Source organism: Hyla sarda, chromosome 12 (genome assembly GCF_029499605.1).
Source record: "Hyla sarda isolate aHylSar1 chromosome 12, aHylSar1.hap1, whole genome shotgun sequence".
Lineage (NCBI taxonomy): Eukaryota > Metazoa > Chordata > Amphibia > Anura > Hylidae > Hyla > Hyla sarda.
In genome coordinates, this window is record NC_079200.1 from 12,786,727 (window position 1) to 12,812,909 (window position 26,183).

The window sequence follows — 26,183 nt, forward strand, 5'->3', positions numbered from 1 at the left end:
GTTCCCGAGACAAGCAGAGATGTCAGCAGAGAGCACTGTTGCCAGACAGAAAAGAACATTTTTTAATAGAAGTAATTTACAAATCTGTTCTCTGTTTAACTTTCTGGAGCCAGTTGAGATTATTTATAATATAGTTTTTTCCTGGAATACCCCTTTAAGAAAACCCCCCTCAATGTTATTACAGGGGATCTGCCAGGAGAATCCCCCGCACTAACCTGTTTATACAAGGTATGTGTGGGTAAGTATGTAAATGCGGGTCTTGGGGCACCATTCTGCCTGCCAAGCTGAGTCTGTAATCCGGCCCCTTTAAGGAAATCTGCCGCAATAGACACTTATCCCCTATCCGCAGAATAGGACCCCCCCCCCCCCCCCCCCCCCCCCCCCCGACCTCCTGTACAGGAGGAATGTCGGCCGCAGCATGACGCCGTGGCCAACACGCCCCCTCTATGTATCTCTATGAGAGAGGCGGAGATTCAGCGTTTCTGCATCCTGACCTCTCCCATAGAGCTGTATGGAGGGGGCGTGTCTGTCTCAGTGAGGTCAACAATATGCACATTAGCTACGGTACTGCTGGTTCCCTGTACGGGAGATCGCGGGGGTACCAGTGGTCAGACCCCCCTGTGATCGGACCCCCCCTGTGATCAGACACTAGTCCCCTAGGGGGAAGTGTGTCTATGGCTGCAGTTGTCCTTTAATAAACATTCATCTCCTGCTCTCCAACACAGTGCTGTTGGGCTAAGTTTACACGGCGGAATTTCCAATTGGAATTCTGCTGAAAAATTCCGCAATACGTATTGCAAAAAAATAAAAAAATAAGTGTTGAGACTGGAGATTCTGCTGTCCCATTTACATGGCAGAATTTCTTTAAAAAGTCAGTGGGACTCTGAATTCTGTCCAGTGGGGGAGATTTATCAAAACCTGTGCGAAGGAAAAGTTGCCCATAGCAACCAATCAGATCGCTTCTTTCATTTTTGAAAAGGCCTGTGAAAAATAAAAGAAGTGATCTGATTGGTTGCTATGGACAACTTTTCCTCTGGACAGGTTTTGATAGATCTCCCCCAGTGTGTTGAGTCTACAGAAATTTGGGGGAAATTCCGCAAAAAGGAAGCGGAAAACAATTAGAAATTCACACAAAAAAAGGAAAAAAAACAGAATTTGCACAGAATAACAGAATTTCTACCATGTGAACGAAGCCTTACTGGGTGCACAAGTGTATGGCCCCGGACCAGAAAAGCCCATTAGTCTTTACCCCTTATGCTAGAGACTGGACGATTGGATTACAGGGACCAACTGGATGGGCAGAACGGTGCCCCAAGGGGCTGGGAACGCCCCCATCCTCAATATGCAACATGACCAGAATTTTTTTTTAATTATTCTTTTAAAAGGAGTAGTCCACTGCCCCAGTATCTGGAAAATTTAGTTCCAAATTCTGGGTACGAGCTGCGGGTGTCGTGACATCAAACCATGCCCCCTCAATGCAAGTCTATGGGAGGGGGCGTGACGTCAGTCACGCCCCCTCCCATAGACTTGCATTGAGGGGGGTGACGTCATGTGGGGCGTGGCCGTGACATCACGACCCCCCGCACCAAACGTTCTAGATGCTGGGGCAGTAGAGTACCCCTTTAAGAAAAATGATACAACAAAGATTTTTACTGCTAAAAAAAAAAAAATACATATGTTCAGATCCGTTCTCCTTTACTACCACCAGATGCGGAAGCTTCACAAAGAAGCCACTATGGGAAGATTTATAAGTTTTTTTTTATTTGTGTGTCTCGCACCCACTCCTGATTTTGATTTACAAGTACAGATTTTAAAAAAAGGTAACAAAAAAACTCTGTAGCTTTCAGTGTTACCTGAAAAATAAAAAGCCCATTTTGCAATGCCCTGGACTAAGCAGCTTGGTAGTAAGAAAAAAAGTGACCTTTTACCAGGCGCTCGGGGATCCAGAGATCTCACAACCAAGTCATGGAAGTGAATATGAGTTCAAGCTTTATTGATACACAACAACGCGTTTCAGGGTTAGCATACACCTTCTTCAGATTGACAGAAATCTGTCAATCTGAAGAAGGGGTATGCTAACCCCAAAACGCGTTGTTGTGTATCAAAGCTTGAACTCATATTCACTTCCATGACTTGGTTGTGAGATCTCTTTGGATCCCCGAGCACCTGGTAAAAGGTCATTTTTTTCTTACTACCAAGTTCACCTACAGGATCTCCCTCTGGACCCATCCTGAGACCTGCGGGCCTGCACGGATTCCTTCATCATTACCTCAGATTGAGGTTACATGGGTATATAGTATACGCTCCAGGTGAGCGGCCACCTATTAGACCCCCCCACTTGTCCCCACTTCATGTGGGGTATTATTCGCTACCTAGGGTAATGCACTAGGCGCCTCCTTGGGCCTTCTCTTTTTTTCTTTGTCCATTGGACTAAGCAGTGGCCTAGAACTCTGCAGGTTTTGGACGAAATGGGTTTTCTTTTTGTTTTCAACTGTGACCATGCCAACAAAACACCTGCCAAGTGCCAAATAAGGCTGCCCGCTCTCATGGCACAGCAGCTATTAGCCAGCAAAGTGCATTGCCCATATAGCAGCCCATAGTATTTGGTTAATTTTTTAAAGGGGTATTCCAGGCAAAAAAAAATGTTATCCCGTATCCAAAAGGATAGGGGATAAGATGTCTGACTGCGGGGGCCCGCCGCTGGGGCCCCCCCCATAATCTCCCTGCAGCACACTAATTATATGCGGGAGCTTCGTCTCCAGTTTCGGAAACCTCCGGGTTTCCGGGACAGGGGACGTGACGTATCGCCACGCCCCCTCCATTCATGTCTGTCTAAGGGAATCTGTAGGCGCTATATAAATAAAATTATTAATAATAATAATTATTATAATTATTATTATTATTATTATTATTATTATTATTATTATTATTATTATTATTATTATTATTAAGGGAGGGGGCATGACGGCTGTCACGCCCCCTCCCATAGAAATTAATGGAGGGGGCGTGACGTAAAGTCACGTACCCAGTCCCGGAAACCGCTGAAGAAATTCCACAGTGCGCATAGTGCAGTAGAATCCCACCAAAACAATGGTAATCTGCTGCAAGTGTCAACTAGGAATAAATCCTGACAGATAGTCCTCGGTACCCTTACTGGCTTTCCATATAGTTTTTGTCTTAAGATACAATAGCTTTAAAGGGGTACTCCGGCATTTAAACTTATACCCTATCCACAGAATGGGGGATAAGTATCTAATCGCGGGGGTTCCGACCACTGGGACTCCTTTGTAATCTCCTGCCCAGCACTCTGCCCATGCACTGAGCGGTGGCTGCTATGCCCCCCCTCCATGCAGCTCTATGGGAGAGCCGGAGACAGCACTCAAGTACCCCTCTAACTTAAAACAGTCATCCTGCGACCAATAAAGGGTTCGTTTAACCTACATAACTGCAAGAAGTGGAATCTGCCTTTCCCGTTGACTACAATGGGTATTCCTCAGCGCTGGATTGCATTGGCAAATCGAACAGGTTTGTGTCCCTGAAGAAGAAAGGGTGGCACCACTGCAATAATACCAATTGGAGTAGGCGACACTACCAGGATAAGCAATCAAGTGGGACAAGTCCTTTTACAGGGTCCGGATGTGCAAGGAACAACCAAGAACGAGGTTCACTAAACTAGTATAAAAGGACATAAATCGGTAGCCTGCACTCACTGCTGAACACTGGATCCGAAGCTCCTAAATAAAGTCACCGGCTTCGGGTTCCGTATTCAGTGTAGGCTACCAATTTAGGTCCTTTTATACTTGATAGGGAAAGAGGAAGGAATAAATCCCCCCAGAAATGGAGCGCTGTAAGCGGCGCTCTCCTCTTGATGCTCAGGGGCTATTTGGTAAATAATTTTTTATTTATTAACAGATTTTCTAGATGCATGCAAATGAACAATGCGTTTCGAGGGGCGGGACCCCTCTTCGTCAGGTTCTTTATACTAGATTGAAAATGTTTATTTGCCCCATTTGCCAGCGAGATGGCGCTTACGTCCACAGAAAATTACTGCGGACAGAAGCGCTGAATCCGGAAGATTTCTGCTGGAGGAAACAGATTGTAGATTCAAGGATTATTTATGGAAGGAAGGGTGATTTTACCCTTAAAATTGTAACTTGAGGGAGCACTGTATGTGTACTCTACTGCTAGACATCTTTTTCTAAGATGTCTGATGGCGGGGGTCCTGCCGCTGGGGACCCTTGTGATCTCCCGCAGCACCAGGTTCTGTGATGCCACAGCCATGCCCCCTCCCATAGACAAGAATGGAGGGGGCGTGGTGTGACATCACGGCCTCCGGCTCAGAGCGTTCTGAACAAAATGTCCAGAACTGGAGCACCGGAGTACCCCTTTGAGAGGAATGAAAACCCGGAAACACTTTTTGTTCTTCATTAGTTTGCTTTGTTGTCTGAAACAATGGATACACGTTCCAGCAAATAATTTAGAGCTGGGCAGTATGACCAAATATGTGTATCACTGTGTTTTTGTAACTTACGGCAGTTCCACGGTATAAAAAGTTATTTCTCTTCCCCCCCCCCCCAAATCATGTGACCCACGAGCACTGTTCTGCTTCTGACCCCCCCCTCCCCCAAATTAATCAGCCCAGGGCTGCGCTGTCCCCATCGGGGTACTAAACATATGTCACCCGCAAGCGCTGCCCTCCTGGTCCTCCTGTTTGTAGAGGGCCGCCGGCGCTGACACTATACTGTACGCTGTATCACTATGCCCGGGCTGCAAAAGAAACAAAAACTTTAACGCACCTTCCTACGTCGGCCGCACGTTCTTCATGGGGATGGGAACGTCAGAGCAGTCAGCCCATGTCCCCAGGAAGCTGGTCCGGACCAACGGGGGAAGGTGCGTTTAAGTTTATTTTGTTTACCTTTTGCAGCTCGGGCATAGTGATACAGCCAGTATAGTGTCAGTGCCGGCGGCCCGCTACAAACAGGAGGACCAGGAGGGCAGCGCTTGCGGGTGATATGTGAGTGTTTTACCCCGATGGGGACAGCGCAGCGCTGGGCTGATAATTAATTTGGGGGGGGGGGGGGGGGGGGGGGGTGAGAAGCAGAACAGCGCTTGCGGGTCACATTATTAGCTCCCCAATGTGGGGACAGCGCAGCGCTGGGTTGATAATTCATTCATTCCCGAGGGGGAGGGGCCAAACCGGTATTGCGGTATGGGAAAAATTCATATCGTGCAGCACAAAAATTTTGGTGTGAACCGGTTACCGCCCAGCACTACTTCTACCCAAAAACAAAAGACGAGAGGAAAAAGTAAAAGGCAAACAACACTACAGCAGAAAGACATCTAGGACAGGGATTCACCTGTGTCTCAACCATGATCCGGTAACCAGAGGACATGACTAGAAGAACACTACAGTCTACAGCTATAACAGAGCCACAGGAATAAAGGCGGACATGTCTTACGCAGGGAACCGGAGGTGGTGCGTCTCCTTTTTGAGGTTTGCTGGCTGTTCTTTTCATGAGCTAAAGAGCCTCTTGTCTGCATATGTCTGGCCATAGGCATCTGATCCTGCTCTGCCTTTTCCACGCCATGGAAATACTTCATATGATAATGCAGCAATTTGGCTTGCGAAAGGATTTGGAGCAATCCGAAATTTTGCATTTAAACCTGTGGCTTCCAGTTCCAGGGTGGGTCACAGCTTTGGCAGCTGGATCATCTGGCTTCTTCAAAGTATTTGTTACTGTAAGGGACATAATAAAAACAGGAAAAAAAAAAGTAAAGAAAAAAAAAGGAACTTAAAATGTAGGAACTTAAAATAATAATAAAAAGTTAAAAAAAAAAAAAAAAAGACTAGAGAAGCTCTGTTCATTAGCCATATATTGTGTGGGAGGGGGGCTACAGGGTTCGGGTTTTTTCAGAGTTTATATGGCGGTATTCAGTTATTTAAATCCTCCTCAGTCAGGACATACAGTCCTCAATCCTCTAGGTATGTCAGTTGGCACACCTTCAGCTCCAATATAAATGGGAAATAAATATCCACATGTATCTGGAATCTACATGTTTATATACACCGATCAGCCATAAAACTAGCTTCGCGTTTCCCAACCAGCTGTTGCAAAACTACAACTCCCAGCATGCCCAGAAAGCCTTCGGCTCATCAATATTCATAACCCCCCTTCCTGCTTTTGTGCCCAGTTTTAGTGTACAGCGCATGTGCCGTACACTAACACGGGGCGCAAGAGCTGGGAGGGAAGCGGCGCATGTGCCGTACACTAACACGGGGCGCAAGAGCAGGGATGGGAAGCGGCGCATGCGCCGTACACCAAAACAGGGCGCAAGAGCAGGGAGGGGGGTTATGAATATTGATGAGCCGGTCGGAGCGCCCGCCCGGCGAAGAGGACTTCAGCGTGTCCATAGCTCGTTTCGGAGCTCCGCCCATGTCCCTAGTCCCTCATTTGCATAAAAATAAAAAGGAGAATTGCAGCGGAACGGCTGGGCGAATCTGGACACAGTGAGTATCGTTTTGATGACCATCACCCGCGCTACAAGCCTGTGTGACAGCTTTAGTGTGGGTGATAGTGGGTGATACTGCTGACAGATTTCCTTTACCTGGGGATGCAGGGAGTCAGACCCCCACTGATCTTATACTGAGGAGAAGAAGGGGCAAGGCATAAATAGCTGTATTAGATATATTTATAACCATATGGAACAGTAGAAACATTTGTGCTAAGCTTAATAGCAATATCAAGGAGCGCAGCAGTTTAAATTCCTGAAATAAGCTCTAGTAAGTGTGGCAGCCAGTAACAAACAAACATAGAAAGTATGCAAATAAGCAGTGTTGCTTCTAGGAGAGGTGTGCACAACTATGGTTATGGGCAGCTAGATCACTATTGGGCATATTCTTTTACACAGAGGCTGCGCATGTGCTAAGCGGTGAAGAAAAGAATCTTACAAGGTTCTCTGCTGTATTTAGCAGAAATGTCAGATCGTGGATTCCGCTTCATAGGAGCTATGGGGGGAAAAACCCAGAGAAAGGAATTAGAACTGTGCACATGAAACCTGAGAACACCTGCAGTGGCTGTATCCATGTCTGCTATTCACTGCAATGGAGAGGGAAAATAACCAGAATGTTCCTAGGATCAGTGGGTGGCCTAGTACTGGGACCCCTACACACATTTACAACCCATCTAAATGAGCTCCAATATGCTGCTAGGGAATATTAAAGGAGTACTCCGGCGCGCACTTTTTTCCTTTTATCCCGTCCGGGCTGCAAAATAAAAGAAAACACACTTTCTCTTACCTGCTAACGAGCCCCCGGAGCTCCGGTACACTCCGGTACAGGCGTTCGGTCCCCGGGCTGTATTCTTCTTACTTCCTGTTAGCCCGGCACGTCACACGGAGCGTCAGCCTATCACTGGCAGAGGCGGGACATCGCTGCGGCCGGTGATAGGCTAAACCTCCGTGTGACGTGCCGGGCTAACAGGAAGTAAGAAGAATACAGCCCGGGGACCGAACACCTGTAGCGGAGTGTACCGGAGCTCCGGGGGCTCGTTGGCAGGTAAGAGAAAGTGTGTTTTCTTTTATTTTGCAGCCCGGACGGGATAAAAGGAAAAAAGTGCACGCCGGAGTACTCCTTTAAAGGGGTACTCAACAACTGATCAACTGATTCGACTGCTGGGGGTCCGACCATTTATGTTCAGAACGTCAGCTTCGGGCGGCCATGGTCATGATGTCACGCCCCCTCCATTCATGTCTATGGGAGGAGGCGTGATGGCAGTCACGCCTCCTCCCATAGACATGAATGGAGGTGGCGCAACGCCGGGGGGGATCACTGGGGGTCCCAGTGGCTGGATCGCCTGCGCTCAGACATCTTATCCCCTGGGGATAAGGTAAAAAAGGTGTCTCAAACCATTTCCAGCTTTTGGAACACTTAAGCATTTTTTGGCAAAAAAAAAATAAAATACTTAACTACAATAAATATGGACATAAAATGTAACTACATGTGAACAAACATTGTACCATTGACTTCAACACAGTACAAAGGGGAGGCATAGGTAAATCACTTGTTGGAGTGAACATGGCTCAAGAAATAATGGCAATGAGATTCATACAATACAAGATTAAAAAGAAAAAATAAATAAAGCACTAACAAAGGATCCGTCACAGTCACATGTCAGAAGTTTTTATTGGTGGGGTTCATAGAGCCAAGATCCCACCGTTTCCTAAAACCTGTTCCTTTCTGATTGTTACCGCTCGGCAAGTAATGCACAGTATAGAAAATGATAGAAAGCTCAGACAGCAGAGACCATGGGAGATGATCCAAACATTGACTTTAGGCAGAGAGAACTAAATTTTAAATGACACCTGTATTTCTCGATACCTCCAAAACCCTATAGCAAGGGGGTAAAGGCAATACTGTTTCACTATCTTATACATTTAACAAATGTAACTTACAACCCAATACCTTTAGGTTTTAAAGGAAAACCGTCAGCTTGCTCCCCCCCCCCCCCCCCCCCCCCCCCCCCCCGCACTAACCAGCTGGCTGGTAGTGCGGGGGACGCTGATCAGTTTGATGCTTTCTGTGCCCGGATTCGCCCTGCCATTCTGCCGTAATCTTCTATTTTCGGTATATGTTAATTAGGTGCTATCTGGCACTCTGACGTCAGCATTTCTGGCCACAGCGCCGCCCAGCTCATCAATATTCCTCCCCTCCCTCCGCCTCTCCCCTTTCTCCCCGCTCTGTAATGGAGAGAGGGGAGGAATATTGATGAGCTGGGCGGCGCTGCGGCAGGCGGCAGTGCCGTCAGAGTGCCAGTTAGCCGGCTGGTGCAAGTTAGCACCTAATTAGCCTATACTGAAAATAGAAGATTATGGCCGAGCGGCAGTGCGGATCTGGGCACGGTAAGCATAAAAAAGATCAGCGTCCCCCGTACTACCAGCCAGTACCGCTGGTTAGTGCAGGGGGAAGCAAGCGGACAACTTTCCTTTAATAAGTTTACCAAAAGTTCACCCCACCTCTTCCTCAGACCTTGATCAACCAAAATTTGGATGTCTCTACAACATCAGAATTATTTTTTTTGTCTATTTTGAGTGTATACCACGCCTGATCATTAGAACTAGCTGGGAGAAGGGCGCACTAAGGGTGCATTCACACCACGTTTTTGCAATACAGTTCACGTATACATTTTCAGTGTGAAACTGTATTGAAAACCTTATGCATTGACTCTCCATTAAAAACCATATGCCAAAAGATGCATCCGGTTGTGTCCGTTTTGCATCTTGTACGGTTTTGTCAGATTTTTTTCCCGTACCCAAAACTGTAGACTACCACGTTTTTTGGTCCAGGTGAAAAACCGTATTAAACCGTATAGGTTTTGTTTTTTGTTTTTTTTAACAATGGGAACCGTACAGAACTGTATGTGCATTCGGTTCCATCCGGTTTTCACCATACGCTTTTTGACTTTGCACAGTTTTTTTTTCTTGGAATTTCAATCAAATAAGTGAAACTTTATTCAAAATTGAGTGAAAAGTTAAAAACATATGTTTTTTTTCCTTAAAAAACGGATGCAACCGGACATAATTTTTCAAACCATATATGGATTGAAATTTGTACACGTTTTGATACAGTTTAGTCCGGTTTTGAGGAATCTGTTTTTCATCAAAAACCTGATACAGGAAGCGTATAGCAAAAACGTGGTGTGAATGCAGCCTAAGCGAGACAAACGTACAAAATATGGAATTGTCTCGGTCAGTTGTACTTTTCTCCCTGCTCGTTCTAACAATAGTTCGGGGTCTGAACACACTCACTCTGACCAATCAAAACTTTTGAAATTACTCTAGGACAAAAACTTTTTTTTTTTTTGACAAGCAACAGGTACACATTAAAGGGTTAGTGGTGATTGTAATATGAAGGATAGTGTATATGTAATTCATGCTTAGTAGAATGTATGTAAGGAAACCTAGTGCCGGACTCACATGAGTATAATATGGGCGCATTTTTTGGTGCCTCTATTATGGCCATAAGTCCATAACCAGAAAGGACAGCAACATAAATCCCCTTGTGATCATTCCGGCTTGCACTATAATTGGAACGCTAAAATTTGTCCGTATTATGCTTGTCTGAATGCAGCCTCATTTTTTTCTAGAATAAGCATCAGAGCGTTAATTTAGTAAAGCAACAAAGCATTCCAGGAGGTTAGCATTTCTTAACTTAAAGGGAACCTGTCACATTAAAAGATACAGTATAATCTGCAGGTCATATGTTATAGAGCAGGAGGAGCTGAGCAGATTATATATACAAATCAGTACAATCTGCAGGGACCATGTTATAGAGCAGGAGGAGCTGAGCAGATGATATATACAAATCAGTACAATCTGTAGGTATCATGTTATAGAGCAGGAGGAGCTGAGCAGATGATATAACATGATACCTGCAGATTGTACTGTATTGTATATATCATCTGCTCAGCTCCTCCTGCTCTATAACATGTTACCTACAGATTGTACTGATTTGTATATATCATCTGCTCATCTCCTCCTGCCTTATAACATGATACCTGCAGATTGTACTGTATTGTATATAAGGCAGGAGGAGATGAGCAGATACCGTATATACTCGAGTATAAGCCGACCCGAGTATAAGCCGAGACCCCTAATTTCAACCCAAAATCCCAGGAAAAGTTATTGACTCAAGTATAAGCCTAGGGTGGGAAATACCTCATCCCCCCCCTGTCATCATCCAGACCCCCGTCATTAACATCCTCATCATCATCCCCTTGTCATCATCCCACACATCCCCCCTTCATCATCCCCTTATCATCCCACACATCCCCCCTTCATCATCCCCTTATCATCCCACACATCCCCCCTTCATCATCCCCTTATCATCCCGCACATCCCCCCTTCATCATCCCCTTATCATCCCACACATCCCCCCTTCATCATCCCCTTATCATCCCACACCCCCCCCCCCCCTTCATCATCCTCTTCTCATCATTCGCCCTCAGTGGTCTTCAACCTGCGGACCTCCAGAGGTTTCAAAACTACAACTCCCAGCAAGCCCGGGCAGCCATCGGCTGTCCGGGCTTGCTGGGAGTTGTAGTTTTGAAACCTCCGGAGGTCCGCAGGTTGAAGACCACTGCGGCCTTCAACATCATCCAGCCCCCCTCTCACCCCCTTTAGTTCTGAGTACTCACCTCCGCTCGGCGCTGGTCCGGTCCTGCAGGGCTGTCCGGAGAGGAGGTGGTCCGGTGGGGAGGTGGTCCGGGCTGCTATCTTCACCGGGGGTGCCTCTTCTCCACGCTTCCGGCCCAGAATAGAGCCGTTGCCTTGACAATGACGCAGAATTACGTTGGCAATGAACGCACCTCTGCGTCGTTGTCACGGCAACGTGACTATTCTGAGGCCGGGCCCGAAGCGCTTAGAAGAGGCCTCCCCGGTGAAGATAGCAGCCCGGAACCAGTATCCCACCGGACCACCTCCTCACCGGACAGCCCTGCAGGACCGGACCAGCGCCGAGCGGAGGTGAGTACTCAGAACTAAAGGGGGTGAGAGGGGGCTGGATGATGTTGAAGGCCGCAGTGGTCTTCAACCTGCGGACCTCCGGAGGTTTCAAAACTACAACTCCCAGCAAGCCCGGACAGCCGATGGCTGCCCGGGCTTGCTGGGAGTTGTAGTTTTGAAACCTCTGGAGGTCCGCAGGTTGAAGACCACTGCGGGTGGGGGAGTTCACTCGAGTATAAGCCGAGGAGGGTGTTTTCAGCACGAAAAATCGTGCTGAAAAACTCGGCCTATACTCGAGTATATACGGTATATAAAATACAGTACAATCTGCAGGTATCATGTTATAGAGCAGGAGGAGCTGAGCAGATGATATATACAATACAGTACAATCTGCAGGTATGTTCTAGATATATTGTATCTATTCTCTCTGCATCGTATATATCTGCTCAGCTCCTCCTGCTCTATTACATGATACCTGCAAATTATACTGTATTGTATACATCATCTGCTCAGCTCCTCCTGCTCTATAACATGTTACCTGCAGATTGTACTGTATTGTATATATCTGCTCAGCTCCTCCTGCTCTATAACATGATACCTGCAGATTGTACTGTATTGTATATATCATTTGCTCAGCTCCTCCTGCTCTATAACAGGTTACCTGCAGATTGTACTGTATTGTATATATCATCTGCTCATCTCCTCCTGCTCTATAACCTGATACCTGCAGATTGTACTGTATTGTATATATCATCTGCTCAGCTCCTCCTGCTCTATAACATGTCACCTGCAGATTTTACTGTATTGTATATATCATCTGCTCAGCTCCTCCTGCTCTATAACGTTACCTGCAGATTGTCTGCAAATTGGACAGTATTTTCAACATGACAGGTTTCTTAAAGGAGGCTTATAGCACTCCAACAATTCTCAGAGAGGCTCCTTCACTAGTTTTTCTTGCACATTTACGCTCCTGGTGACCAGCTGCTTTACAGGAGAAATACTGAAGGTATCGTATTTATCGGTGTATAACACGCACTCTCATTTTAACAGGGAAACTTGAATAAAAAAAATAAAATAAATAAATGTAAAATAAAATACTTTGAAGCTCTGAACTTAATGTCACATCATTCCCCCCAATTTGCCACAATTTTCCTGCTCCTCAGTCTGCCCCCCCCCCCTCGTGCCGCATCATTCCCTCCCCTTTATCAACCTGTGCTACAACACGCCCCCCCCCCCCATGGCTCATCATTTACCCTGTGCCTCATTTGTGACCCCCCTGTGCCTCATTTCCCCTTAGTGATCCCCCTGTGCCTCTGTGATCCCCCTCTCCCAGATTATCTGTGTCTTATGATTGTCCTCCCTCCTTCACCCTGATTTTTCTCCCCTTTTTAAAAATGTTATTTGACCTCGACTGTCCGCGCTCCGGCAGGCTCAGGTTCGGACTGTGGGGCTTCCGGGGATGTGCGGCCAGTAAAGGATTGAAAGTATGCCGAGTGATGATCCCTGTCCGCTCCTCTTCTGCGCTGCATCACGATTGACGTCCCTGATGCCACACAGAAGAGCCGGCAGGGATCGTCACTCGGCACACTTTCAATGCTTTACTGGCCACGCAGCCCCGAAAGACCCGCAGCCTGAATCCGAGCCTGCCAGAGCGTGGCCAGGTGAGGGTAAATTTACAAATAAGCAGGGGAGAAAAGCTGGGGAAAAGGGGGGAGGACAATGATAAGTGTAATCCGCGCTGCAGCAGCCGCCGCCGCCGGTCACTGTTTTTAAAGTGGCCGCGGCCGAGCTGCTGATCTTTTAACAAACAGCCAGGGCTGCGGCCACTTTCAATCAGTGATCGGCAGATTTATTGGCGTATAACACGCAGGCAGGGTTTTACATATAGTAGCAATAACCTTCAAAAGGATCTGGAATCCAATTGATAAAGAGTTACGGGATTCCAAATACTTTAATGGTTGCTGTTTTTTACTACTGAGACAGCGGTCATTTCCAGGCAGTCTTCATAGAGGCAGGAAAACTTCGGAGCGCTGTACTGGGAGATGGGAATCGGCCCCTTTAATAAAGTTATGGCTTTGCACCACCAAATTCAATGTAAAAAAAAAAAGGGCTCCTGTCAGTGCTAGACGCAGGTTAGTGTAATAATGCAGATACGTTACTTTATCATGCAGGCTAGTATTTCGCAGATAACATGCTGTCTAGATGTGCCAAGCCACAAATATATGCTACCAAACAGCTAGCACAAGGCCTGCACACCAAATATACTAGTGGAAAAAGGGTCACACAGGGAAAACGTTCTCTGCAGATCCCCAGCAAACAGAAAGCCACATTACATGAACGTTTCCCCAACCAGGGTGCCTCCAGCTGTTGCAAAACTACAACTCCCAGCATGCCCGGACAGCCTTTGGCTGTCCGGGCATGCTGGGAGTTGAAGTTTTGCAACAGCTGGAGGCAGCCTGGTTGGGAAACCCTGCACTAGTGTAGTGCTGGGCGGTAGAGATGAGCGAACTTACAGTAAATTCGATTCGTCACGAACTTGTCGGCTCGGCAGTTGATGACTTTTCCTGCATAAATGAGTTCAGCTTTCAGGTGTTCCCGTGGGCTGGAAAAGGTGGATACAGTCCTAGGAGACTCTTTCCTAGTAATGTATCCACCTTTTCCAGCCCACCGGAGCACCTGAAGGATGAACTAATTTACGCAGGAAAAGTAATCAACTGCCGAGCCGAGAAGTTCGTGACGAATCGAATTTACTGTAAGTTTGCTCATCTCTACTGGGCGGTATGACCAAAAATGTGTATCACGGTATTTTTCAAACTTATGGCGGTTCCACGGTTTTTGACTGTATTTTTTCCCCCCACTCATTCTCTCTCTCTCCCCGCCCCCCCCCCCCCCCCCCTCGGATGAATTATCAGCCGCAGTGCGCTGGGGAACTAATCATATGACCAGCGGCACTGCTCCGTTTTTCCTTCTCCCCACCGAATGAACTGCAGCGCTGTCCCCACATAGGGGGACTAATCATGTTGCCCGCAGGCGCTGCTCTTCTCCTCCTGTGAGCCGCGGCGCTGGAAATTAATCCGTGGGCGCAGGACGGAGAACGGAAGCTGTCACATTCCCTTGCAAGCGCCTAAAGGCAGTGGGCTGCAGCAGCCCACTGGCTTTCAGCACTTGCAGGGGGAGGCGACAGGTTCCGTTCTCTGTCCTGTGCCCGCGGTTCACAACTCATTCATTTCCAGCGCCCACGGCTCACAGGAAGAGAAGGAGAGCAGCGCCTGCAGGTAACATGATTAGTCCCCCGATGTGGGTACAGCGCTGCGGTATGAACCGGTATATCACCCAGCACTACACTAGTGTATGTCATGTTAAACAGAAGAGAAGTAGTGTACTACTAATGCTAGACTAGCTAGCTTTTTCTGGTATACAGAGATGACAGCAAGTCCACAAAATCAAGTAAGAGGAACCAGGACCATGCACTATGTATTCACCTGACAACGTTGTAATCATCTGAATTTCGTTTGGTCCAGGAACTTCATTCTCTTGGCCTTCGGTTTTGATGTCTGGGAGAACAGTCGGCTCATCTGCTGCGACCGGCTCGACAACATCCTCCACAGGCAACGACCCATTCACTTCAGGCTGCTCAGGTTTCGCATGATCCTCAGGCGTAGACTCCTTTGTTACCACTTTGAATGACAGGAGTGCGGGGATAGAGGGAGGTAAATCTCATGCAGTTTACACAATGTCCCAAACAATACAATTTTTTAATTAAAAATGAATTAATCATCAGGAAGTACAAAATGACAGAATCCCCACACCTTCTGGTTCCTCTGGTTCCGGTGTCAGACCGTTCTGATGCACAGATTCCTTCTCTGGTTCAGTATCCGGTTTGACATCCAGGACGATAGGGTCTTCCTGACTTTTGCTGATCAATATCTCCGAAGGTTTACAATCCTTTTCAGTCTCCTCTTCGGCGCACGTCTGTTCTCCGTCTGACACATTCTCTGTTTTTACAGATGCAGCATTCTTTCCTAGGCACATAATACACAAGTGTTTATGAATTATACAGGATTCCACAACATTGTTAGAGTTGGTAAGTGGCAGTGTAATGCAGATTCAAGATTGTCTATAAAAGGGGTACTCCACCCCTAGACATCTTCTGTCCCATCCAAAGGATTAGTGATAAGATGTCTGATCGCAGGGGGTCCGGCTGCTGGGACCCCCCACAATCTCCAGCCCAGCACCCCAGCGTTCTGAGCATTTATGTTCAGAACATCAGCTTTGGGCGGCCATGGTTGTGACGTTATGCCTCCTCCATTCATGTCTGTACGGTTACACCACTATTTCTTTCATATAGAATCATAAGGTGATGTTCTACACTGAATTTTATGCACAGCATGAAGAATGGACAATGGTAAGTCTGTGCTATAGGATCAGGTACGGTAGCACCTCCCTACAATATAGAGCAGTACTGCTCTTCACCTGTGCCCGGATGAGCTGCCTCTTGTACACCAGATAAGGGCGGCTTTCAATCTTGCCCTCTGCATAGAGACTTCAGCAGCTATTTCTGATGTTATGCAAGGACTTGCATTATCTGTTTTTTCTCCCCCCCCCCCCCCCCCCTTTAATCCTGACTTTTCCCTATTTTAATTAACATTTTGGCGGCTTTAGAACCAATCGCTGGTTTTCCATGCAATCATTGTCTCAATACACAATATTTTCACAATGGTCGTTTTGGAACTTAATATTGCAACTTGAGGGCCCACTATTCGTCACACCTCCTGTTCCAACGACATTGCTATAGGTAAAAGGCCGCTCCAAGCTACATAAAATGACACTTAAAAACTAGTCAGCAGAGGATAAACACACAAAAAACAAAAAAAAACACAACAACAATATAAGCCTCTTATTTTCCACTGTCCGGGTTTGGGAACATGATGTCACACACCCGCTTAGCCAGTCAGCTGCTGAGGTTGGACATCTCTGCGGCCTCTGATTGGATGAGTGGGTGTGTGATGTAATGTCACCAACTCTAAAGCGCTGGACAGCAAGGAGCAGAGTTCAGTCTGTGCTGTGCAGGAACAAGGTAGATTTTTTTTTATTAAATTTTTTTTTTTTTTTTTAAACTTAACCCCTGTTGACTAAATTATTCATCACTGCCCCTTTCCATGTCAGGCTGGGTTCCCCCTACGTTTTCTCCCATACGGGAGCGCATATGGCAGGGGAGAGCTAAAACCTCGCGTATGTCATTCATTTCAATGAGCCGACCGCAGTGAAACGTCCGGTCGGCTCATTGTTGCGCCGTATGCGCTTTTACAACCGGTCCTAAAACCGTGGTTGACCACAGTTTTAGGTCCAGGGAAAAAGCGCATACAGCGCAAAAATGAGCCAAGCGAACGTTTCACTGCGGTCGGCTCATTGAAATGAATTACAAACGGGAGCGCAAGGTTTTAGCTCTCCCCTGCCTTATGGGAGAAAATGTAGTGGGAACCCAGCCTCATTATGACTTAACTTTTCACAGCAAAAAAAATTGTAAAAGTACCATATAAAGGTCCAGGCAATATCATTTACAAGTATGCCTAGATCAGCAGGTTAGCCATACTTACTTTTTTCAAGGCGAGGACGCTTGTTATGACTTTCCGATGGTATGGAGATCTTCCTTCTCCTTAGTTCCAATGTCACAGGCTGAAGGGTTTGTGAACCTGGATCTGTCAATAAAACGATAACCGTTAAAGTGCATCTGTGCTTAAAACTTGATATGTCAGTCTGACCACTAAACCCATCACTTGAACAAGTCAGGAGAGAAGACCAAAAGCCGCGTGCTTCTGTTCTCCTCCTCCACCCATTCCCCCCCCACCCGGTACTATGTGAGTGAGACGGTCCCATTGAGTAAAAATTTTGAGTCATATGACACAGACAGAAAAGAACAAGCAAAGCGCACACTTCTCACGGCTCGTTCTGCAAGCCTGATGGGTCCAGAACGACCAATAAAAACGGACTATTTTTATCATGTTTTTAAAATTATTTTTATTTCTAATTATAAACAAAACATAAAAAAAATTTCCATTTATAATTATTTTTATTTTATCTATCATCATCCATCCTCCTCTTAATCATCTATTGTTATGCATATCATCAATGTAAAGAGGACCACATGTTTGCCCTAAAAAGTTAAAAATGTCATCTTTATTGCTTATTACCTCCTTCAACTCTTCCCTCTTTGGTGATTTTTCATTTTTGCACTTATTATTTTTAGAAGGGGAGATGGAAAAAACTAAACACTTCAATTTTCCACCTAAAAATCCATATGAGGGCTTGTTCTTTGCAACAACAATTTTACTTTGTAATACCATTAATAATTTCACTACAAAATCTATGAGGAAACCATAAAAAACAAACATTTGTGTAGCAAATTTGAAAAAAATAAAAAAAAAGCCATTTTGTAATTTTGAGCGGCTTCCATTTCTACGCAGTGCAGTTTTCAGTAAAGATTGCACCTCATATTTCATTCTGTAGGTCCATACGTTCGCAAGGATACCCAATTAATATAGGTTTGATTTTATTTTACTACAAAAAAAAAAAACACGACTACAGGCACCAAAATGAATATGTTGAAAAATGTCATCTTCTGACAGCTATAAAAAATTTTTTTTACATTTTTCCATATAAAGGGCAGTATGAGGGCTCATTTTTTTGTGCTGTAATTTTTTATCGGTACCATTTTTGTTTTGATCAGACTTTATCACGTTTTATGGTATAAAAAAAGTGACCAAAAATACGCAATTTTGGACTTTTTTTTACATGTACGTCATTGAACGTGCGGTTTAATTAAAAAGGGTTACTTCACGGGAAAACATTTTTTTATTTTAAATCAACTGGTGCCAGAAAGTTTAACAGATATGTAAATGACTTCCATTAAAAAATCTTAATCCTTCCAGTACTTAGTTGCTTTATGCTCCACAGGAAGTTCCATGGAGATTTGGTCCCACTCCTAAAATGGACAGAGGTGTCAGCAGAGAGCACTGTGGTCAGACAGAAAGGAAATTCAAAAAAGAAAAGAACTTCCTGTGGATGATACAGCAGCTGTTAAGTACTGGAAGGATTAAGATTTTCTTAGTAGAATTTACAAATCTGTTTAAATTTCTGGCATCAGTTGATTTAAAAAAATATATTTTCCAGTAGAGTACCCCTTTAATGATATATTTTTATAGTTTGGACATTTACGCATGCGGCGATGCCACATATTTTTATTTACAGTTTTGTTTTTTTTTTAAATGGGAAAAGGGGGTGATTCAGACTTTAATTAGGGAAGGGGTTAAATCACATTTATTAACGCTTTATTTTCATAGGGGGGTATAACACTGCACACAGTGATTTCCTACACTGATCACTGCCATGCATTAACATGGTATTGATCAGTGTTATCACCGCTCGACTGCTCCTGCCTGGATCTCCGGCACGGAGCAGTTATTCAGAGATCGGACAGCGAGGAGGCAGGTAGGGATCCTCCTTGCATCATGCAAGCTGTTCGGGGCGGCACGATTTCACCATGGCGGTCCTGAACAGCACCACTGAGCTAACCGGCAATATTTACTTTCGTTTTAGACGCGGCCAGCAAGTTTGATCGCTGCGTCTAAAAGGTTAATGCTGGACATCAGCCAGATCGGCTATGTCCGGCATTAGCCGTGGGTCCTGGTTGCCTATAGCAAATAGGACCCACCAGGTATGTATGATGCGCGCCCACCTGCTGAGTGTGCATCATACCTCGGGAGCAGCAGATTGACGTTAATGAACGGCCATTTGCAACAAGGGGTTAATGGGAAAGAATTTTTCCCCCCCTCTCGTCTCCCCCCCCCCCTTATCCTGTTACTTTTCATGCCCGATATATGGCAATAAAGAAATTGACAACTGGGCACTCTCCTCCCCCGTTGCCAAATGGGCGTGACACTAAGCCGGTCCGTCATTGTCCAATGAATGGGGACAACATCATTGCCCCAGAAATCAGACAGCGGCAGAGGAGAATCAACACTGATAATAAACCAATCTCTACAGAGTATATCCAAGTATATAGATCAGTGTTTCCCAACCAGGGTGCCTCCAGCTGTTGCAAAACTACAACTCCCAGCATGCCCGGACAGCCTTTGGCTGTCCGGGCATGCTGGGAGTTGTAGTTCTGCAACAACTATAGACACACTGGCTGGGAAACACTGATCTATGTCTGTGTGCCCTGTATAACCTACCAGATGCAGATAGCGAGGACGAGCGATCGCGTTTCCTCCTCCGCTCTCCATTTTCATGCGGTACTTTCAAGCTGTCGTTCTGCCCGCTCCTCTCCTCCATCCGGGTCTCGGCAGAGGAATCCCTTTCATTCTCAGAAATGTTCTCTTTATCCTCCTTCTCGTTTTTCACAGCCGGTACTTTACTCTTCTCGCAGGGTACGGATTTCTTCTCTTTCTCCGGCTGCGCTGCCTTCTTATCTGCGGCCGGCGCCTTCTCTTTCTCTACGGTCGTGTTCTCCGAACTTTTCCTCTGTTCCCTAAATTTACCTCTGTGTTTGTCGGGAGGAGACGAGCTCTCGGTGGGGCGCTCTCTGTGCCTTGATCGAGCGGCGCTAGCCTAAAAAGAAAGTCACCGGTCAGTATGGATTTTACAGTCAATGGGGGGAGATTCTCAAAAACGACTGTAATTTCTGTTCAATGGATATTATTCCCACTTATTATTCTCCTCACATTTTCAAAGGTCCCTTGTGCTGCTTTGAAAATATCAAAATATGTGAAAATTCATTTTCACGCCCCAATTTTTTTTTTTTGCAGCCATATTGGATTTTTTGGGTGACAAAATTGCCAAGTTTGGCGCCAAATTTTACATCCCAGAAAATTCTGGTGGAAATATCTCACAAAATATTCCATGGTTACTAGCGCCCAGACAAGCGATAACTGAATAAATAAAACATTTCTGAGCTTAAATGTGAGCGCAGGTGCAGTGACCAAGAAAAAAAATTATTATTTAAATTAATAATTTTTTTTAAATAAAATTTTTAATAATTATTTATTTTTTAAATCATTTTAATCTCTTCCCCAGTCAGTGATATATTTGGCCTGTTTGTAACTTCTCATTACACTTATTTTCTGGGAGGAAAGCAGCCATGTTCTTTGTGTTTTTTTTTTTTTTTATCCTGTCAAACCTGAAGCACTCCGGATTCGTTTGTTTTTTGCTCATATAATGCACTAGGGATCGACCGATTATCGGTATGGCCGATATTATCGGCAGATAATCACGATTTTGGGCATTATCGGTATTAGGGAATCGACCGATATCGTTTTTTTTAGGGCCGATACCGATAATCGGTGCAGGTTAGGGCCGATAGCCGATAACTTATACCGATATTCCGGTATAAGATATCGGCTATTTAACCCCCTGCGACACCGCTGCAGATCATTGATTTAAAGCGGGCGCTTTAAATCAATGATCTGCAGTGGCTTTTGCGGTGCCATAGGCCGCCGCCGCCACCCGCTTCTCTCCCCTACCTGTCAGGGTGGTCCGGGCCATCCATCCATCGTTCCTGTAGTGTCCGGGGGCGTTCCGGGTGGAGGGTGGTCCGGTCCGGGCTGTCCTTCTCCGGCGGTCATCTTCTCCACTCCGGGCAGGCTCCCGCCTAGTACGCTGCATAGACGCCGCTGCGCAGTGACGCCTGTGCGCAGCGACGCACCTGACGTCACGGCGTAGCGGCGTCTATGCAGCGTACTAGGCCGGAGCCTGTCCGGAGTGGAGAAGAAGACCGTGGGAGAAGAAGGACAGCCCGGACCGGACCACCCTCCACCCGGAACGCCCCCGGACGCCACAGCAACGATGGATGGCCCGGACCACCCCCATTACGGGTAAGTTGAATTTTTTTATTGACTGGGAGGGTGGGGGAGGGGCCCGACCGGTATAGCGGTATGGGAAAAAATCCATACTGGTATACCTCCTAGCATCACGGTGGGGGGTGCGACGCGGTGCGGCGAGGGGGTGGCGGTCGCGGTGCGGGCGGTGCATTATCGGCTTATCGGCAAGATAATTGCCGATAACGATAATGCCCAAAATCGTGATTAATCGGCCGATAATATCGGCCATACCGATAATCGGTCGATTCCTAATCGGTATCGGCAATTACCTTGCCGATAATGGCCTGCCCCGCGACCACCCCCATCGTAGTGCTGGGTTGTATACCGGTATGAACCGGATACAGTTTTTTTTTTCTCCCACGGTATGGATTTTTGCCCATACCGCTATACCGGTCGGGCCCCACCGTCCGAGCCAATAAAAAAAAAAAAAAATTTAAACTTACCCACAATGGGGGTGGTCCGGGCCATCCATCCTTCCTGTAGTGTCCGGCAGCATTCCGGGTGGAGGGTGAACCGTTCCGGGCTTCTCCGGGGGTCCCCTTCTCCACTCCGGTCAGGCTACGGCCTTGTAACGCTGCATAGACGCCGCTACGTCAGATGCGTCGCTGCGCAGCGGCGTCTATGCAGCGATACTAGGCCGGAGCCTGCCCGGAGTGGAGAAGAGGACCCCCGGAGAAGAAGGACAGCCCGGACCGGTTCACCCTCCACCCGGAATGCTGCCGGACACTACAGGAAGGATGTATGGCCCAGACCACCCTCCCCGGACAGTCCCTGCAGCAACTGGGAAGGTGAGTCTGGGTTTTGGGATGGACAGGGGTCTGTATAATATACTATACCTACATTAGGCCCTCCAGCTGTTGCAAAACTACAACTCCCAGCATGCTGGGAGTAGTAGTTTTGCAACAGCTGGAGGCACCCCTAGGCGCGGCGGGGGGGGAGGGGGGGGTTAGCGGCGAGCGGTGATAGGTCTCAGGACCCCCGGACAGGTAGGGGGAGAGAAGCGGGTGGCGGCCGCGGCCTATGGCACCGCAAAAGCCACTGCAGTGCATTGTTTTAAAGCGCCCGCTTTAAATCAATGATCTGCAGCGGTGTCGCGGGGGGATAAATAGCCGATAACTTATACCGGAATATCGGTATAAGTTATCGGCTATCGGCCCTAAACTCCCCAAATTATCGGTATCGGCCCTAAAAAAAAACCATATCGGTCGATCCCTATAATGCACACATCACAATTCCTACGGTGCCATTCCACCCCCCCCCCCCCCAGAACAGCTGCATCTATACTTTCATTACTGAACCTGGTCACGTGATCCGCAGTCTGACGCTCTAAATCTTCCAGTGCTAAATGCGTCAGAACAGGATGTCTGTTCTGAGTTCTGACTTTCTGTGGACTACAGGATTACATTAAAGGGGTACTCCGGGGAACTAAACCCATAGCCCATCCTTTCCCTCTCACCAATCTATGTATTTGTCTAAATATCATTCATTAGCTATATAAGAGCAGTTTCCACTCTTTCAGCTGTCACTTACATGCAGGGAGTGAGAAAAAAAAAAACCTCATGATCAGATCCTGCTTGTCTTTGTGTAAACCCCTCAATCTCAGTCTCCTCAGCACATAATGCTGCTCTTTTCCTGTAGTAGATCTTATCACTGACTGCTGCCATTCACAGCATAGCATGATTTATTGCTTGGGGGGGGGGGGGGGGGAGATAGTTTAAAAGAAAAGACAAGTAGTGTGTGCTGCTGACTGTTCACAAAAACACAGCATGCACAAAGATAGGGAAAGCTATTGGCTGGCAGCCATTACACAGAGTTGCACTGACTTCTAGGAGTTTTAGTCTGGGCTGCAAGCAAGTAAAAAGAATAATCAGGAGACAACAGGGGCCACAGAAGCATCCAAAACCACTCGGATAACTACTTGGGACACAGCAGGTATTGTGGTGGCTTTGGGGCATTTATATTTTTAACTTCCTTGAAGCACCCCTTTAACACCTACCAGATCCCTCCTACTACCTCCCAGCTCCATCTGTATACTGCTGCTGCTATCTCTATGGGATCAGGATATATGGTAGCTATACACCTCCCCTTCAGCTCTATCTGAATACTGCCATTATCCTCAATGGGATTAGGATAAATTGTAGTTATACACCTCACCTCCAGCTCTATCTGTATACTGCTGCTGCTATCTCTATGGGATCAGAATATATAGTAGTTCATACATCTCTACTATCTCTACTGGATCAGGATTTATCAAAAACAGTAGCAACCAATCACAGTTTTTTAATATTTCAGAAATGTAGGAAACAATCTTATTGGTTGCTATGGAGAACTGCACCAGTCTTTGTCTGCACAGGTTTTAATAGATCCCCCCTGAATTAGTTATGTGGGCATAGTCTCAGCTTTCATCTGCTTCAATAGTCTTCCCTGCATGCTCAGCCTAGCTAGATGTGCATGTGTATTAGGGTGGAGTCTATGAAGAGATAGCTGGTTCAGCTGACAACTAATGTGTATGCCAAACTTTACTACAAGGTCTGATCAATGTCTACACCATCAAACAGGTCACTTACCTGGTCCTTGGAAAAGGCTTTGACGTGAATATTCTTAACTGTCTGTATAACACCATCAAAAAACTTTACAGTGTAAGTGCCTAAAATATAGATGGGGGGAACAAAACACAGTATCAGCATTTTATAAATACAAAATGAAGACTGCATATAGACTGAATATTACAAACACCCATTTTATACACACACATTATATATATATATATACACTGCTCAAAAAAATAGAGAGAACACAAACACAATGTAACTCCAAGTCAATGACACTTGTGTGAAATCCCACTGTCCACTCAGGAAGAACACTGATTGACAATCAATTTCACATGGAACAGACAACAGGTGGAAATTATAGGCAATTAGCAAGACACCCCAATAAAGGAGTGGTTCTGCAGGTGGTGAACACAGACCACTTCTCAGTTCCTATGCTGATGTTTTGGTCACTTTTGAATGCTGACGGTGCTTTCACTCTAGTGGTAGCATGAGACGGAGTCTACAACCCAAACAAGTGGCTCAGGTAGTGCAGCTCATCCAGGATGGCACATCAATGCGAGCTGTGGCAAGAAGATTTGCTGTGTCTGTCAGCGTAGTGTCCAGAGCACGGAGGTGCTACCAGGAGACAGGCCAGTACATCAGGAGACGTGGAGGAGGCCGTAGGAGGGCAACAACCCAGCAGCAGGACCACTACCTCTGCCTTTGTGCAAGGAGGAGCAGGAGTAGCACTGCCAAAACCCTGCAAAATGACCTCCAGCAGGCCACAAATGTGCATGTGTCCACTCAGACAGTCAGAAACAGACTCCATGAGGGTGGTATGAGGGCCCGACGTCCACAGGTGGGGGTTGTGCTTACAGCCCAACACCGTGCAGGACGTTTGGCATTTGCCAGAGAACACCAAGCTTGGCAAAGTCACCACTGGTGCCCTTTGCTCTTCACAGATGAAAGCAGGTTCACATTGAGTACATGTGACAGATGTGACAGTCTGGAGACACCGTGGAGAACGTTCTGCTGCCTGCAACATCCTCCGGCATAACCAGTTTGGCGGTGGGTCAGTAATGGTGTGGGGTGGCATTTCTTTGAGGGGCCACACAGCCCATCCATAGGCTTGCCAGAGGTAGCCTGACTGCCATTAGGTACCGAGATGAGATCCTCAGACCCCTTGTGAGACCATATGCTGGTGCGGTTGGCCCTGGGTTCCTCCTAATACAAGACAATGCTAGACCTCATGTGGCAGGAGTGTGTCAGCAGTTCCTACAAGAGGAAGGCATTGATGCTATGGACTGGCCGCCCGTTCCCCTGAATCCGATTGAGCACATCTGGGACGTCTCGCTCCATCCACCACAGACTGTCCAGGAGTTGGCGGATGCTTTAGTCCAGGTCTGGGAGGACATCCCTCAGGAGACCATCCTCCACCTCATCAGGATCATGCCCAGGCGTTGTAGGGAGGTCATACGGGCACGTGGAGGCCACACACACTACTGAGCCTCATTGGGACTTGTATTAAGGACATTACATAAAGTTAGATCAGCCTGTAGTGTGGTTTTCCTCTGTGATTTTGAGTGACTCCATATCCAGACCTCCAGGGGTTGATACATTTGATTTCCATTGATAATTTTTGTGTGATTTTGTTGTCAGCGCATTCAACTATGTAAAGAGGAAAGTATTTCATACGATTAGTTCATTCATTCAGATCTAGGATGTGTTATCTTAGTGAGACCTTTATTTTTTTGAGCAGTATGTGTGTATATAAATTATTATTACACGTGTGTGTGCGTGTGTGTGTGTGTGTGTGTGTGTGTGTGTGTGTGTGTGTGTGCGCGCGTATATATATACACACATCCACACACACACACACACACAGGGCTGAACAACCATTCTTACCATCTTTATTGACAGATGTTATTTTTGCTGGATAAAATCGGCAGTCGGACCAACAAGCTAACACTTGTTCATTTACACGGAAAACCTACCAACAAAGCAAAGAGAACAATAAAATTGAGCATGAATAAAGTCAGATATAGGCAAGGCATAAAGGACTGCTCTCCTGACATGTCTGCATTCCCCATAACAGTGACCCCCAATCTTACTACTGCAGGGGAACCCCTACTTCACTCCCGGAGGCCTCCTTATGCCAAGAAGCTTGGTAAAGGGGGTTGGTACAGCATCATAGTTCTTGTCTGGTGCTATCAAATTGCTCACGTTTATTGCTTTACACCAATGTTTCCCAACCAGGGTCCTTCCAGCTGTTGCAAAA

General features: G+C 46.4%; 1 protein-coding gene across 1 annotated transcript in view; it reads right to left on the reverse strand.

The window, feature by feature from the left end:
* Positions 1–26,183, reverse strand: part of PHF20 (PHD finger protein 20) — a 94,152-nt gene that overhangs the window by 26,522 nt on the left and 41,447 nt on the right. Inside the window, 9 exon segments of the mRNA XM_056547998.1 lie at positions 5,460–5,621; positions 5,624–5,737; positions 6,950–7,006; positions 14,982–15,176; positions 15,309–15,521; positions 17,097–17,198; positions 19,731–20,106; positions 23,942–24,021; positions 25,811–25,895. Of these exon segments, the coding sequence (XP_056403973.1) occupies positions 5,460–5,621; positions 5,624–5,737; positions 6,950–7,006; positions 14,982–15,176; positions 15,309–15,521; positions 17,097–17,198; positions 19,731–20,106; positions 23,942–24,021; positions 25,811–25,895 (1,384 nt within the window).